Source organism: Triturus cristatus, chromosome 2_1, assembly GCF_964204655.1.
Source record: "Triturus cristatus chromosome 2_1, aTriCri1.1, whole genome shotgun sequence".
NCBI classification, from domain to species: Eukaryota; Metazoa; Chordata; class Amphibia; order Caudata; family Salamandridae; genus Triturus; species Triturus cristatus.
In genome coordinates, this window is record NC_140581.1 from 376587864 (window position 1) to 376604543 (window position 16680).

The following is a 16680-nucleotide window of genomic DNA, read 5'->3' on the forward strand; positions in this document are numbered from 1 at the left end:
ATTGTTGTAAGTTCCAACTGCACTACTGATAGTGGTTCCAGTATAAAAAGGTGTACACACGTTTTCAAAGTTTAGCAATATGAGGTTATGTATAATGCTCCCAGAATGCTCTCTGATTTGATGCAAATATTTGCAGAAGCATGAAAGCAAGATTGACGAGTCTTTGCTTTCAAAATAAAATGTTCACAAAAAAATCAAAGCAGGGAAAAAAACATTTAGCTAAACTACAGCAAAATTACAGGTACCATTTCTTTGCAGCATCATTTAGTAACATGTGTTAATGCATGCTAGTATTTCCCAAAAATATTCGTAACGGAATATCAGAGTAACCAATTTCAATAAGATTATGGGAAACAAAAACAAACAAGCATTTGCAAAGCCATTAGGTCTGAAAATGGTGGTCAGCGTTTTAGTTTTGTCAATGTGTGACATGTTTTTTGTAAAAACCCTATTGCTGCCGGGTCCACACCCTTATAACAAACATTGGCAAAAGCAAAAATAGTTTTTTGGTCTCAAAAAGCACACACTGCTACAGTAGTTACTGGCACTGAACAAAACTACTTGGTGTGCAGATATTCTCCTTGTGAGAGAGCAGAATGCTGTCACTCACAGTGAAGCGAGGAGAGGGGAGGGGAGAGGGGAGAGGAAAAAAGAGCGAGAGAGCGAAAAGAGAGAGCGAGAGAATATTTTAATAAAACACAAAAGGTCACAGTCAACGCCAGACCAAATTAGGGGCCCAATTATTAAGGAAAGTCTCAAAAGTGCACCCATGGTATACGTTCTTGCATTAAGTGCAGCTATACGGCTTTCATGATTTCCCAAAAATGTACAGAAGTAGGACAAGAAATCGTACTCCTAGAAAATATTTGTGAACTGCATTTTAGCATGAGCAAATATACATGTGTAGATTTGCTCATGCAAAAATCGTAGTGTTTGCAAGTTCACTTTCTCTGCAACCACTTTTTTTCCAAGTCTGTAAGAAGGTTTACTTCTGCCATTGTCAGGAGTAAATTTCCAACATTTCTCAGTATGTGAAACGATTAGAGAAAATTTGTTGAAAACCCTTAAAACATGCACGTTAGTAGGTTTGCACAGACTCTAAGGGGCATTCTAACCCTGGAACTATTGCTTACCACTACCTTCAGCCCCAGTACGTAGATTTGCTGAAACGTGGTAACATAAGGGGATTGTAAGTATTCAAACACTACTATGGTATGAGCCCTGGCATAATCAGGGAGGCTATATCAGAGCTCTTATGTAATATAAGATTGCTGCCATAATTTGTGACTGCACTACATGGCACCAAAGGGGCAAGTGGATTTTGTTACAGGATAAGTAGGTTTATGAAGCAACCTGCCCCATGGACAAGTGGATATTTTAAAAAATTCCACACCTCTGTATCAGGTTCTATGGTGATCTCGATCCACAGCTTGACAAGTTAAGAAATCACCCGTTGCCATCCCCAGGTAATACACCGAAAAGAATGGCTTGGAAATATGATTTTTCAGAAACAAGCGTGATGGTGTGCAATCGTCCTTCTAAGATTAATCAAAAATGGTGTATCAAAGAAAACAAAATTGACGAGGTCAAACTCTATGTATACCTAGGAGTGAAAATAGATTTAAATGGCTCCTTTGTTTCCCATAAGAAGGCGATAAGGTCGAAAGCACAGGGCCTCAATTATGGCTTTTAGTCACTGGCTAGATTTATCCAAGGCCACGATCTAAAGCCCATGGGTTCAGTTATGAAAGCCAAACTGTTGCCAACTCTTGCTTACAAAACAGAGATTATGCTGGGCGAGGATGCTCTTTTGTTAGAACAACTGAAGATAAGAGCCTATAAGCAAATCTTTAAGCTCCCCAAGTCTGCCTCTCCTGCGCAAATCCGGCTTGAATCCCTGCTTACAAAACAGACACTTGCCAGACATGCGGCATTTGTAAATCTTTGTCATAACCTGCGAGCAGTGGCTGAAACACCCTGGCTAATCTAGTCTGGACTGAAATTAACTTGCAACGGGGAAATGGTGCTCACAAGAAATACCTAGAAAACAGCATTAGGACACTTGAACTGGGTGAACTTTGGTCCTCCAATATCTCTGGGCAAACCTTTAAGAATCTAGTAAATAAATCAATTAAACTGCAAAGTTGGGTGGCAGACAAAAAATCCTGTCTAGACATCGCCATGGGTGGCTGGTGTTGAAATCGTACTCCACCCTAAGAGAATCAGCCCTGTTAGCCGCTCCCTTCCACCGGAAGATAAAACAGTCATTTCTAGCCCTAAGATTCGGAGGAATACCCACGCTTGACCTTATGCCAAAATGGAGGATGTCCCGTCTAAGCAAAGATCGGTCCTGTTGTTTATGCCACCAGGGGAATGAAACACAACATAGATTTCTTTTGAGGCGGGAGTTCCTTGAACGGAGAATTAGGTCATGCAGGCCTGCACTGGTGGAGTCTATGGACCCAAACATCATCATGCTGAACATTAGACTGACTCAGTTAAAGAACATATTTAAGAAAATGATCAGCTAACACGTTACGCGATGTGGATTTTGGAGGGGGACCCTGAATTAACTTTAAAAACGTTATAACTCTAAAAATGTTAACTTATCATGCATAGATAACTTAAGGACGGGCTGCTAGGGATTGCACTAATCAGATACTCCCTATCCCGTTAGGTTCAGATAATTACTTTGTCTAGTTTTGTACAGTTTAATGAGAGGAAGTCTTGCACAGATGCACTTTAACTGCAGAGACTGATAGTCCATCAGACCCTGCATTTATACCTGCCTCGGCCCTGCTTATATGTACTTTGATTTCATAGATCAATTTATTTACGGAACTTTTTTAGCGATCTGCATGGCAAGCTTGTGTTTTTAAATATTAGGGTAAAGATTAGCCCCCGTTTAGTTACTTTTAACCAATGTAGCTTAGTGCTTGGTATTCCGATTACAATACCTAGGATGGAAAGTTGAAGAAAGCAACGGGCCTGTAGTGTGAGGATTGGTGGCTGTATTAGTTGTATGACAAATCACCATTTTATCAATTTTTGTATGTATGATTTTGTTTATGGTTTTAATTGACTAATAAACATTTCTATTTCCCATCCCCAGGTATGGGAAATAGGGCAGTTTGACCAAATAAGCGAAACCTGTGCAAAATAAAAGGTAAGACGATTGTGTACAGCAGGAATACATTATTACAGTGCACCGTGCCATGTGAAACTTGCCCACATAGCATGCATACAATAGCCATAAATCTGGAACAAAGCTAGGTATGGAACCACAACGACAGGTGCTAGTATGAATGAAGTGGAAAGCCCATAGGTAGACATTCTACGCAGGTACAAGCATATGAGTTAAAAAAAAAATACCTGCCTCCTTCTATAGAATAATGCTGCCACTTCCTCACAGTCTGGGATACAGACAGCAGCGACCCTTACCAAGGCTGGTAGCCTATTTTGGATAACTGCTTGACATCAGAGCTAGCCTCAAATGTGAAGCACCCAGAGTCTGCTCACAGACTCCGATATTTACAAGTAGAAAAGCAAAGCAGATCTTAAAAACACTGTGTCATCTTGTCCATGCAAAGTTTTCCGCTTACTCTAACACTACATTGGCTCCGATTAGATGGCACAAGATTTACTCTTGGATAGGAGACATTTAAGTTTAAATTACTTACATAGGGCCCAGCCAAGCACGCTGTACAGACTGTCAGATCACCTCCCACTTACAGGGTGCCTGGCTGGGCCCTATTTAAGTAATTGTTTTCCCCTAAATCTTTGAAGTCACTTTCTTATGGGTGTGCACATTATCGCTCTGACAGAATACCAATTTAACCCAGGTGTCCCTTAAAGTTAGGTCCTGATGAGACCTCATACCCCATGAGAGGTCAAAACGCCATCGGCACACTTGTAAAGCAAACCATTGTACTTAGCCTCCGTCATTGTTACAGAAGGCTGTAAATGATTACTGTAAATTGATTAGATGGTTGCTTTTTTTTTCTTTTGTATTTTAGAAACCTCAATGTATGTCACAACCTGTCACTTGTATATTATAGGTACTACTCTCACTTGGGACACCGTAAACCTCCTTTCCATTGTTACAGGATCTTTCTTCATAAATTATAATGCATTTTACGTACTGGGCTTTCTGAGTATTTCTTCTGAGCTTGCACATCTTCTCCCTTAATACTGCCATTGTGCTCAACAAATAGTATTATAAGCATTCGTGTTACTGTCTTATTTCCACAGGCACCATTGGTTTCTTTAAAAGCGGAACTGCCATGTTTCAGCCTTTTAAGGCTGTTATTTATCTGCCTTTATTTCAGTCAATTTGTTTAATTATTCCCCTTTAAATACATAGGTTTATCCAAAATGGTAATTATTCCGCAGTTTCTTATTAGGGGCCAAGATGATTCAATGGCCTTTTTTTTTTTTTTTAAATGGAAAAAAATCAAAGACATTAAGCCAAGAACAATTTTAAGTAGTATGCAAAATATGTTCCATTAAAAGTGGTCTTCAATGCTAAAAAAAAAAATATATATATATATATATATGATTTAAAAAGTTTAATGTGTAATCCAGCACATGGGCAGGTTTTTTCATTTTTATGACCTTAATGAAGACTTCATGATGAAGACATCATTATCCGACCATCATCTCCATAGAGCTAATAGAATTATACTAGGGAAGTGTATAAATAGCAACATTCACCAATGATGTTTCACTAGTGTCAACACAAGGCAACACTCTGAAAGCTCCACCAGCAGCCACAATTGAGACAATTCAGTTCACACGTTGTGCATTATTTAAGCTACCCAACAATACAGTACTCCATAAAGTTAAAATCCTAGTTACTATGTTCAACAGTGTTGAAAAAAGGAAACAATCTTGTTTCTACAGAACAATTTTCCACAAGAACAAATGATATCTTATACTTTAAAGAGCAATGTATATAAATAAAGATTGCCTAGCCAATAGTAGACAATTTCATACATCGTAAGGGTCGCGGGAAGAAATCGGTTGCTTCATGGGAAGTAACAGAGGGTGTCAAATCATCAGCAGAGGATTGGGTTTCTTCATCATCACCAGACAAAAGGTCCTTTGCGATTTCCTCCTTAAACAAATAAATAACAACATTATTAATAAATTTGACTACAGTCTTTGAAGTCTATAGGCTTAAAGCAGGAGTGCTCAATGTAGGCCAAGCAGCGTTGGATGCATGCCAGATCTTCAGGATAGTTCTATAACAAACATTAATAGAAGGAATGTAGCAGTTTACATACTCTGGGGCAGATTTGATTTACAAGCCCCTTGTGTCACTTTTGTGACGCAGCGGCAGCGTTAATCATGCGGACAATTTACGTGACGCATCTAGGGAGATGGTCACATTGTAAAGCCCTGCATCACATTATACATGCATCAGGTGTAATGTATGCAGGGTGGGTGTTCACACGCAGGAAAGCCTCGTAAAAGTGACGCAGTGAAATCTTCAAGATTTCACTGCACCACTTCTAGGACGCTACTGCGTCAAAACCTTACGCCTGCATGAAGCAGGCGTAAGGAGTGACGCGGTGTAGTGAGAATAGGCCTCAACATGCATTGCTGGAGTTGCATCGAGCTTGCGACACGACTCCAGCAATGCGTGACTTTTGCGCAAACAGATGTGTCAGAATTTCTGGCGCATCGGTCAATCCTTGCGCCATGGTACGCTGTATTGTAAGTACGGGGCATCCACGGTGGAGCAAGGGTTTCGCAGGCTGGCGCAGGGAAACTGACGCATCTGTACAGATGCGTCAATTTCTTGTAAATCTGCCCCTGTTTTTACTGAATATCTGGCATGAATAAGCTCCAGTGGACACCACTAGCATCATCATTGTGGATGGGACTTGGGTAAAGCCTGTACAAGATCACAATGTAGTTAGGATGTGAACGGTGCTGTCACAGTGCTCATGTTGCTAGGCAACAGCCAGCAACTATGGGGGAGGGGGGGATTAACTTTAGCTAAGGTGAACCATTTGAGTGCAATAAAAAGCTGGAGACCCTTTCTCCCACCCAACAGGTCACTAACATTTCAAGGAGGGAAGAGCATACAAAGGAAAGGAAAACTACTTAAGACAGTAATTTCAATTTTGCTTCATAAGAAACCTTAATTTCAAGTTGTAAGCAGCACTTCCATGTATGTGTTGGATCCTAGAGCAATATTTAGAAAATCTATACAGAACTACTTTTCCTAAGGAAAGGCATTTTTGGGTGCCCATCTACTGGTAATATTGGCCGAATTCTGAACTTTCATCTTGAAGCCAGTTACAAATGTAAAAAATAAATAGTTAAAATAAAAAAAACGTTAAGAAAAGAATAATTACAAAGCCTTGCAAAAGTAAGAACAATCTCCAGGTTGCCGACTAGCTGGTCTACCTTTTGCAGACTCGAATTGTGGTCTAGAGGTGAGATGTGGGTCAGCCTTTGGTAACAGAATAAACATGGAACTAGCCATCTTAATACAGATTGCTTTGAAGTAGCGACTCCCAAGCAAATAGGTCCACAGATAAACCAACTGTCTAGATGGAACGTAAGCACCCTTCTCTCACCGGGTATACAAAAAAACAAATTCTGCTGAAGAATTTTGAAAATAAAGTTTGGTGTAGAAATGAGAGTCAAACTACTCGGGAAAAGAAACCTGTGGCTCTGTATATACTGTTCCCAAATAGGTACAGGGTGTACAGAGTCGAGGGTCGACAGGCCGGTAGGGCTGGGGCCAAAGCAGTTGGTGTCTTCCTTTTCTTAGCAGCTGCAGGGCAGGTATTCTTTCTTCTAGCTCTTCTTCGGATTTCGGAATCTGGATTCTGGGGAAGGAAGGTTCAGGATGCCCCTAAATACTAGATTTAGGGGCGTTACAGGTAGGTGAAGGGCAGGGACCAATGGGTCCCTGTCCTGGGGTGGGTACACCCCCTATCCTGCCTCTCACATGTGGGAGGGGGCAGTAGCCTAGTCCTGATTGGGCAGGGCTTCCCATCTTCAAGATGGCGAGAGCCCGGAGTGCTTCACCTCGCCTCCCGCACCTGAGGGGTGGGGTTGGCAGGCTGGCACATCCCCTGTCCTTATTTGGGGTTTCCGGCCAGGCTTCCCGCCAGAGTGGGGGGTTGCAGTGGCCTGGGGAAGCTCCCAGAGGCGGCGTGCCTTTGAAGCTTCCCCCTGCCCATCCTGGGGGGAGGAGATTTAGCACCTCGCCCAGGATGTGCATTGTTGCAGACCCAGGAGAGCAGGGTCTCTCCTACCCAGGGGTCCAGCAACATGTCTGCTGTGTGACAGCCTAGGCAGCCTCAGAACAGACATGGATTGTAGGTTAGGTTTTAGGGGGCATCTCTAAGATGCCCTCTGGGGTGCTTGGTACATTAAATCCCACACTGGCATCAATGTGGGTTTAATGTGCTGAGAAGATTGATACCAAACTTCTCAGTCTTCAGTGTTGCCATTATGGTGCTGTGGAGTTCATGTTTGACGAGCTCTCAGCACCATGTACTCTCAAATGGCAGCACTGCACTTACAGTGCCCAGTAATGGACCTGAGTACAGTAGGGGCACAGGGCTCCTGCTCCTGTACCCACACCATTGGCATAGGGCACCCAGCTAGAGGGGTGGCTGAAGTATGCCATGGCAGTGTAGGGTGGGCATGACACAGGGATGTGTGCCATGTCGACTCTTGGTTTTGTCTTGAGCCCAGACACCCAGCCTGCAAGGGCAGTGTGTCTGTGTTTGTTAGGGTACAGGGCCTCTAAGGGTGTCACAATGAGTGCTGCAGCCCTTACAGGCCTTCCCTGGTCACAAGGCCCTGGGTACCATTTACCAGTGGCTGACATGTGGCCAGGGTTTGCCAATTTGGGTTTTAGGGAAGGAACATAGGCCCTGGGCACCCGATTGGCAGGAGTCCAGGGCACACTCAGTCAAAGTACATTCAGCAATTCAGCAAAAAGTGGGGGCAAACCATGCAAGAAAGATGGCACGTTCTCACAGGTAGCATTTGTGAGAAAGTGGCTCTGTATATACTGTTCCTTAATAGGTACAGGGTGTACAGAGTCCACAGTCCCCCAGGGTTTGACAGAGGTTAAAGTTAGGTATAACCTTACTCTGAAGTGGTAGCTTGGTCGAGCAGTAAGGCAGTACCAGAGGACAGTGTAAAGCATTTGTTATACACACTCAGTCAGCAAATGGTTTCCCACACTCAATAACTGAACTCTAGGCCAATGGTTTATATATAAAAAAAAATATGCTGGTTTTATTTTAGAACCAACACTTGGGAGTTAAAATATACTTTCTCAACAGTAGATGTTTCATATAAATACTTTTGCAATATGCAATAGATTTTAGTAAACAGTTACCAGAGGTTGCAGTAGGCAACTATTTTTAAACACAACAATACATTGAGCTCAATGGTAAATTCAAGTTATTTGCAACAGATTACTTTTGGAAATCCAGGACTGGATCCTAGATTCAGTCCTGGGTCAGTTCTCAGAATCAAGAGATTAAAGTCGACTTAAGTACTGTAATGATTTTTAATTAATATTTAGTTATTTTAAAAGTTGACACTTAGAAAATATTTCAGCGAAAACAATCAATGATTCCCTATGGAAGAAAATGCAGGTTACAGGTACAGTATGTTCTCGTTACTTTTGTAATCCAGTACTGGGTGCCTAGACTCAGTACTGGGATCTTTATCCAAAACAGGTAAGCAATTAAGTTTTCAGATATTATACGATTTTTGAGGAATATTTAAAGATTGCAGAAATAGACACTTAGAAGAAATTTCACAGAAAAACAGTCAATGGTTTCCTATGGAAGAAAATTGAGTTAAGGGTAAGTACAGTTGTAGAGATTTTTCAGTCAGTGCTGGGCATCAAGATCCAGCACTGGGAGTTCACCTAGGAACAGGTGAGTAAATTCGTTTTTGTCACTCGGCTGATTTTTGGTGAATATTTGAAGATTTGAAAAGTCCACACTTAGAAGAAATTTCAGGAAAAAGCCAGTCAATGTTACCCTATGAGGAAAATAGAGTTTGCGGTTTAAGGGTAAGTACTCGACTGGCAGAGTTGAGGTTCTGGGCACAGACTCAGGGGTCTCCCAGGGTCAGGTAGGTACAGTTGGTTCACCCTCAGCGGCTCTAGGGCGGCCGGGTGCAGAGAGTTAGGCCCAATGTTATCCTATGAGGACTAGGGGGGCCTTGGTAGGTGGCTGCTGACTGGCAAGCGACGTGTCTGTGGGAGCTGTGCTCCTGGTCACTTACTCAGGGCTAGTGGGGGAAGTAGGTAGGTGTAGAGTTTTCACTGCCAGGGCCACTCGGGCGGCTGGGTGCAGAGTGCTTTTGAGCCTGCGGGCGCTCAATTTATTTCAATGGGAAATCTCCGGTTTAGAAAAAGGCTGCAAGCTCGGGGACGAGGACTCTTCAGGTGCCACCACCACTTCGAGAGGTAAGTTGGGTGGTTGGAGGATAGGTAGGTACCCCGGGGTTGGACACAGGGGGCCGTGGGGCGCCGCGTGCAGGGGTGCTTTTTGGTGTCGGGAAATCTTACCCTCTGTTGATCGAGGTGGGGGGGGGAGGGGCACCTTGTTCTGAGGCTGCAGGCTTCTTTAGGAGTGTCGAGGGAGGTCCTTGGGTGCCGGACTCGGGGTCACAGTCGCCGTGGGGTCGTCCTCTGGGTCTTTGTTCACTCCAGCACTGGCCAGGCTTGGCTGGTGCAGAGTGTGCTGGGTTCGCGGTTCCGGACTGCTGCCAGGGATTAGAGGTAGGTTTTGAGTAGATCCTCTACTCATGGGAGTCCCAGGGGCTTAGAGCCAAAAGGTAGCCAGGTCCTCCGGGGTTGGTGAGGTTGCTGGCCACAAAAGATGCCGGGTTGGAGCAGGAGCAGGTTCGAGGGTCGACAGGCCGGTAGGGCTGGGGCCAAAGCAGTTGGTGTCTTCCTCTTTTTAGCAGCTGCAGGGCAGGTCTTCTTTCTTCTTGCTCTTCTTTGTAGTTTTGAATATGGAATCTGGGGAAGGAAGGTTCAGGGTGCCCCTAAATACTAGATTTAGGGGCGTTACAGGTAGGTGAAGGGCAGGGGCCAATGGGTCCCTGTCCTGGGGTGGGTACACCCCCTATCCTGCCTCTCTCCTGTGGGAGGGGGGCAGGAGCCTAGTCCTGATTGGGCAGGGCTTCCCATCTTCAAGGTGGCGAGCGCCCGGAGATGTGCTTCACCTCGCCTCCCCCACCTGAGGGGTGAGGGTTGGCAGGCTGGCACATCCCCTGTCCTTATTTGGGGTTTCCGGCCAAGCTTCCCGCCAGAGTGGGGGGTTGCAGTGGCCTGGGGAAGCTCACAGAGGCGGCATGCCTTTGAAGCTCCCCCTTGCCCATCCTGGGGGAGGAGATTTAGCACCTCGCCCAGGATGTGCATTGTTGCAGGCCCAGGAGAGCAGGGGCTCTCCAACCCATGGGTCCAGCAACATGTCTGCTGTGTGGCAGCCTCAGAACAGACGTGGATTGTAGGTTTAGGTTTCAGGGGGCCTCTCTAAGATGGCCTCTGTGGTGCTTTGTACATTAAATCACACACTGGCATCAGTGTGGATTTAATGTGCTGAGCAGTTTGATACCAAACTTCTCAGTCTTCAGTGCTGCCATTATGGTGCTGTGGAGTTCGTGTTTGACAAGCTCCCAGCACCATATACTCTTAGCTGGCAGCACTGCAATTACAGGACCCAGGAATGGACATGGGTACTGTAGGGGCACAGGGCTCCTGCCTCTGTGCCCACACCACTGGCATAGGGCAGCCAGCTAGAGGGGTGGCTGATGTATGCCTGGGCAGTGTAGGTTGTGGGCATGGCACACAGGGATGTGTGCCATGTCGACTCTCTGTTTTGTCTTGTATCCAGACACTCAGCCTGCAAGAGCAGTGTGTGTGTGTGTGTGTTAGGGTACAGGGCCTCTAAGGGTGGCACAATGAGTGCTGCAGCCCTTAGAGGCCTTCCCTGGTCACAAGGCCCTGGGTACCTAGGGTACCATTTACCAGGGGCTGACATGTGGCCAGGGTTTGCCAATTTGGGTTTTGGCTGTTAGGCAGTTTTTAGGGAAGGAACACAGGCCCTGGGCACCCGATTGGCAGGAGCCCAGGGCACAACAAGGAAAAGTGCATCAGCTATTAGGCAAAAAAAGGGGGGGGGGGGTTACTGCAACAGAGACCCACTTTCTTACACATACAAAATACAATTTTTACATTCTTGAATCCTCTATTACGTCTTTTACCACCCTACTTAATACATTTATATGGGGAGGCAGCCCTCAGAAAGACCCATACAAAAATGTTGTAAATCATCCTATGATGGCGGCATTGAAACGATTGACACAGCCACTTAATAGAGCAAATTTTTTCAGATAGTCAGTGATTGGGTCCATGGTCCCACAGATGACGCCAAAAACAAACTAGAGGGATGACTTATGGGGGAAATATATATCTCACCATATATATATCACCAATTAGAATTCCCCCTACCATGGCAACAGTACTGAAGATCAACAAAACAAAAACAAAAAAACTCTTAGGTGACTTGTTTGGGCTGGGAAGCTCACTGGAGAGACTTTGCAGTGGTGTGGTACAGGACTGTCCAGGATATCTGCCTCGCAGGGATTTGTGGGTTGGGACGTCCTGAGTATTTCCTTCATGGCCATACTGCTAGGTAAGATTGGCTTCGATACTTTGAGGAACTCTAAATTGAATTTTTTACTTGAACTCTCAGTTCTTCAGATATGTGCAACTCTGATACGCCTTCAGGCCCTATTCCACTGATGTCAAAGACTTGGCAGCACTCTGCATTAGAAGCCAAAATTATAGTGCTCCACCTGCCTACAAAGGGCCAGTTCTCTACCGTTTATAAGACACTGGTTGTAGATACACCAAATTCATTCTCCAACCTAAAACTTAAATAGGAAGCTAATTGGGGTCCCCTTGAGGATTTTGAGTGGTTGATCGCACTGATGGCCTCATGTGAGGCTACAATGTCGACAAGATTCATACTGGCACAGTTTAAATATCTCATTGGCATATCTTGGACTCCACATCGACTGATCGGTAAGCGGCAGCCCCAATTGTCTTGGATATCATACAACAGAGGGAACCTTCCTCCACACTACATGGGCCTTTTGGCATGACATTCTCTGCATGCTGGGGGTCGTGGTGGGTAGACAAATAGACCTTGCCCTGAAAATGGCTCTTTTAAATATTATCGACAATGAGGGCGTGACTCGCGTGGAAAGAGCTCGAATACGTATGGAACTGGTGACTGGAAAACGAGACACTGCTATGAAGTGCAGACAATCAACTTCTCCCTAAGACATAGGCTGGGGGACAAGTATAGATGTGTCGCACAATGGAAAACTTTTCTGCAAGACTCGGGCTGTCCCCGGAAAAATGGGATGGATGGCTGCGACAAATGAAATCAGATTGTCAGTTAGTATATTACTATTTCACACCTTGTACCATGAATATGATCTTTCTCCTCTTTATAGACAATACTGTGCTTGTATAAAATGGCTAATGACTTGAAGAAATATTTGGGCTAACTATGATGTGATGTACAAGCTGGCGAAAAAGTCCTTTATCGTTTCTTTTACATCTGCTCTTCATTGGTTCAAAACTAATTACGTTTATTTTTAAAAAACAGAGAAGGGGTGGATTATTTTGTATGATACCTTAGCATGAAATTATTGGTTCGTAGGTGGCAGTTCTACTTGTTCAAAGTCAAAACAGTCAATCGGGAAGGGAGGTAGCCGTAGGGATAAGGCCACTTAGGTTCTTTCTCTACTAGGGTCCCCATTGAGGAAAGTGAGAGCAGAGATGGAGGCAGCATCGGCTCATTGATTTACAGACTTTTCAAATCTAGGCTTTTAAGCTTTCAGGCACTTGTGATGTTCCTCCAGTCTGCCACAAAGATGGATTCTCACCGGTACCTGATCGTAGCTTTTGAAGTCTTTCAGCAGAAGGGACACTTCAGCTGAACGAAAATCACATGGATCTTTTTCAGATTTTTTTCTGCCACAAGAGTTATTTCACAAATAAAATGCCATAAAACGTAGGGGTGCAAAATATGTCAAGTTAGAAGTTAATCTGAAAGGTTTGCAAAGATTTTCCCTGAGGTAATTGGAAAACGAAACCCTTGATGCTTCAGGATCTTGTTCACAAGAGCTGGAAAAAAGTAGTGGGTGAACTGCTCTTGGCAGAGCCTGATGGAATACAGGTGACATTGGCACTCTTAAAGAGCAGTGTTCGTTTCAGTTTTTCCAGCAGAGGCCCTTCTGGCTAGATTACCTATTTTCCTTTATTTTTAATTTTAGAACAAAAAGAATATAGATATATTCCTTAAGATACCCCCAAGCTACATGCAAATTCTGCAATACACCCTAATAGAGACCTGCATAAAACTCCTGGCTTCACTTGTGCTGCAGACAACAATATGTCACTCTCACAGTCCCTCGTGCCATGTATGAAAGTATTTCAATAAACGTTAAATACAAGCATACATTTAGAGAGACAACAAACATTGTAGACATGATGACATCATGACTACACACAGAGTGGCATATTGCATTAGACTGAAACATGTTGCCGGGCCGGGACAGTGCAAGCTTGAACTTTAGATGTGACAAGTCAGATCAGCACAGAAAGAGGTTAAGTAACTAAATGAGATTTCTGTACACTATCAGGACCTATATAAATAGTAGCTTTGTTTTCTGGTTATAGAATTGAACCACTCACTGAGACCAAAGCACATAACATGTATGGTCCCCTAAACAGACGTTTTTGCAGTTTGCACAATTTATTCATGACTGTTGCGAGTGGCAACCATACTAATTCTACTGAAAAAACATATCGCTTTTTGTTTCCTCTAATAGTGCACAGATGTTTTGTAGATATATAGTTTGCACATTGGCTTTGTATCATCTCACAATAGCGACTTTTTCCAATGCAAAATAGAAGGCTAGAGCTCAATCCCGGGAAGGCGCCGGGACCCAACGGGATCCCCAGTGAATTTTTTAGACGCTATTTTATGCAATTGGCCCCTCATTTTAGGCTGGTGGTGGAGGAGGAGGCTCGGGAACGGGGATCACTTCCTCTGGACTGGAGGCATGCAGAGGTGGTGGTATTTCATAAACAGGACAGGCCCCCGGAGCAGCATGCTTCATATTGTCCTATTTCCCTCTTAAATGTGAGGCGAAGGTCCTGGCCAACCGCCTCCTGCCCTACATCTCCACCCTGGTCAGGCTGGGTTCATGCCCCAGAGGGCGACCAGACACAATATTAGACGAGCAAGGTGCTGGGGCCTGGATAGCAGGATCCCAGCACACACTCAGTCAAGTTGGCATCAGGTATCTAGCAAAAACGTTAGGGAGTAACCATGCAAGAAAGGGGCACTTCCCCTCTCTCCCCCCCCCCCCCCCCCCAAAACAAAAGTGGATGAGACTATCATTTCCCAAGAATGTCTTCATCTAAGTGGAGGAACCTGGAAAGTCCATCTGCATTGGCATGGGCAGTACCAGGTCTGTGTTCCACTGTAAAGTCCATTCCCTGGAGGGATATGGATCACCCCAAGAGTTTGGGATTTTCGCCTTTCATTTACATTTGAATTAGCCATCTGAGAGATCTGTTGTCAGTTTAGATTAGGAAGTGAGACCCAAACAGGTATGGTCTCAGTTTCTTCAGGGACCAAACCACAGCGAAGGCACTCCAACGCTATTCCCTGGGGGGGTAGTCTCCTGCTTATAAAAGCCACAGGTTGGTCCTGGCCATCCTCATTGGTCTGGAATTGGACCGCTCATATCCCTAGCTCCAAGGCATCAGTCTGCACAATGAACTGCTTGAAGTAGTAGAGAGCCTTGAGAATAGTTACTGAGCAGATTGCCTCTTTTACGGAGTCAAAAGCCTTTTGACAGCCAACTGTTCAGTTTACTTTCTTGGGCATATTCTTGGAGGTAGGTTCTGTGAGGGGTGGGGGGGTCACAATGGACCCATATCCCTTCACAAACCTCCTGTATTACTCAGTCAAGCCAAGGATTGCCATGACTTGGGTCTGGCTTGTGGGAGCCTCCCAATCCAGAATGGTCTGGATCTTGAGTTACAAGGGTTGTACTTGGCCTACACCCACAAAGAACCTCATCTCTCTTTTCCCACCCTGGGGATGAGGTTTGGGGACTAAGACCACTGGGCTGGCCCAGGGAGTTTCAGAGGGTTCAACAATCCATAACTCCAGCATCTTGCTGACCTCAGTTTGGTTTTCCTTAACGTGGTCAGACTGTCGATAGATTTTGGTTTTGAAAGGTAAACTGTCTCCAGTGTCCACATCATGGGTACACCAGTGGGTCTGGCCAGGTGGTAGGGAGAAGAGCTCAGCATACTGCTGCAAGAGGTCTGCAGTCAACTTGCTGTTGGGCACTGAGGGTTTCCAAATAGATAACTCCATCAACTGACCCATCTTGGGGGCTGTAAGTGAGGGGGTCAAGGAGAGGTTCAGTTCACTCTGTCTACTGATCCTCATCAGTGACCAACAGCAAGGACACGTCAGCCCTTTCACAGTAGAGTTTCAGGTAGTTTACATGGATCATCAAGTAGGTAACCTCACTTTTTTCCCCAAGGATAGGTTTAGGGCCACTCCATCTGTCCCACAGGCTTCTAACTCCACACCTTCAATCAATCAATCACATAATTTGTATAGCGCACTACATACCCGGTAGGGCTTCAAGGCGCTTGGGGGGGGGGGGGGGGGGGGGTATGGGTGCTGTTGCTGGTCGAAGAGCCAGGTCTTGAGTTGTCTCCTGAAGGTCAGCAGGTCTTCGGTTTGTCGCAGGTCGAGGGGGAGGGTGTTCCAGGTCTTGGCGGCACGGTGGGAGAAGGACCCAGGTAGGAACTCCACCAGTGCAGCCTTTTGGTCATACCACCGATTTGTGAGCTGATGGCTGGCCTCAAGATTTTGGGGTGCCTTTTTCATGTACTCTGCCATCCTCGAACAAAGGCCTAGCACATAATCCACCACATCTTGTTTAGGTTCATGGAGAGGCCTCTCCCAAACTTCTTTTACAAGTGCAAGTGGTCCCCTCACAGGATGGCCAAACAGAAGTTCAAAGGGAGAAACCCTACTCCCTTCTAAGGCACTTCCCTTTAAGCGAAAAGCAGGCAAGAGGACATCATATCTCCTTAAGTGTTTTTCAGGGAGCTCTGTGACCATGCCCTTCAATGTATGGTTGAACCTTTTAACCAGACCACTGGTGTGTGGGTGGTAAGGGGTAGTCAATGTGTAGTTCAATCCACACTCATCCCACATGTGCTTCAGGTATGCAGACAAGAAGCTAGCATCTCTGCCTGACACCACTTCCTTAGGAAACCCCAATCTAGTGAATACACCAATTAGTGCCTTGGCTACTGTAGGAGCTGTAGTTGTGCTAAGGGGAATAACTTCAGGATACCTGGTAGTATGATCCACTACTTCCAGTATGAGTTTGTTTCCTGAGGTTGTGGGTGGTTCTAGCAGACTTACTATGTCACTTTAATTCCACTGGTAGTGGAATTAAAGGGGGCCTTTGGGTGTCTGCCTGTTTTGCCACTGGCTTGACAGGCGACACATGAGCTGACAAACTCCTTCACTTTCTGGGACAACTGGGCCAGAAGAA

At 45.0% G+C, this 16680-nt stretch overlaps 1 protein-coding gene across 9 annotated transcripts in view; it reads right to left on the reverse strand.

Moving 5' to 3' along the window:
• The window catches only part of MIER3 (MIER family member 3), a 242296-nt gene that overhangs the window by 214751 nt on the left and 10865 nt on the right, over positions 1 to 16680 (reverse strand). For all 9 annotated transcript variants that reach the window (XM_085631370.1, XM_085631374.1, XM_085631376.1 and 6 more), the window contains one exon: positions 4996 to 5116. In XM_085631370.1, the coding sequence (XP_085487496.1) occupies positions 4996 to 5116 (121 nt within the window). The remainder of the gene's footprint in view (positions 1 to 4995; positions 5117 to 16680) is intronic.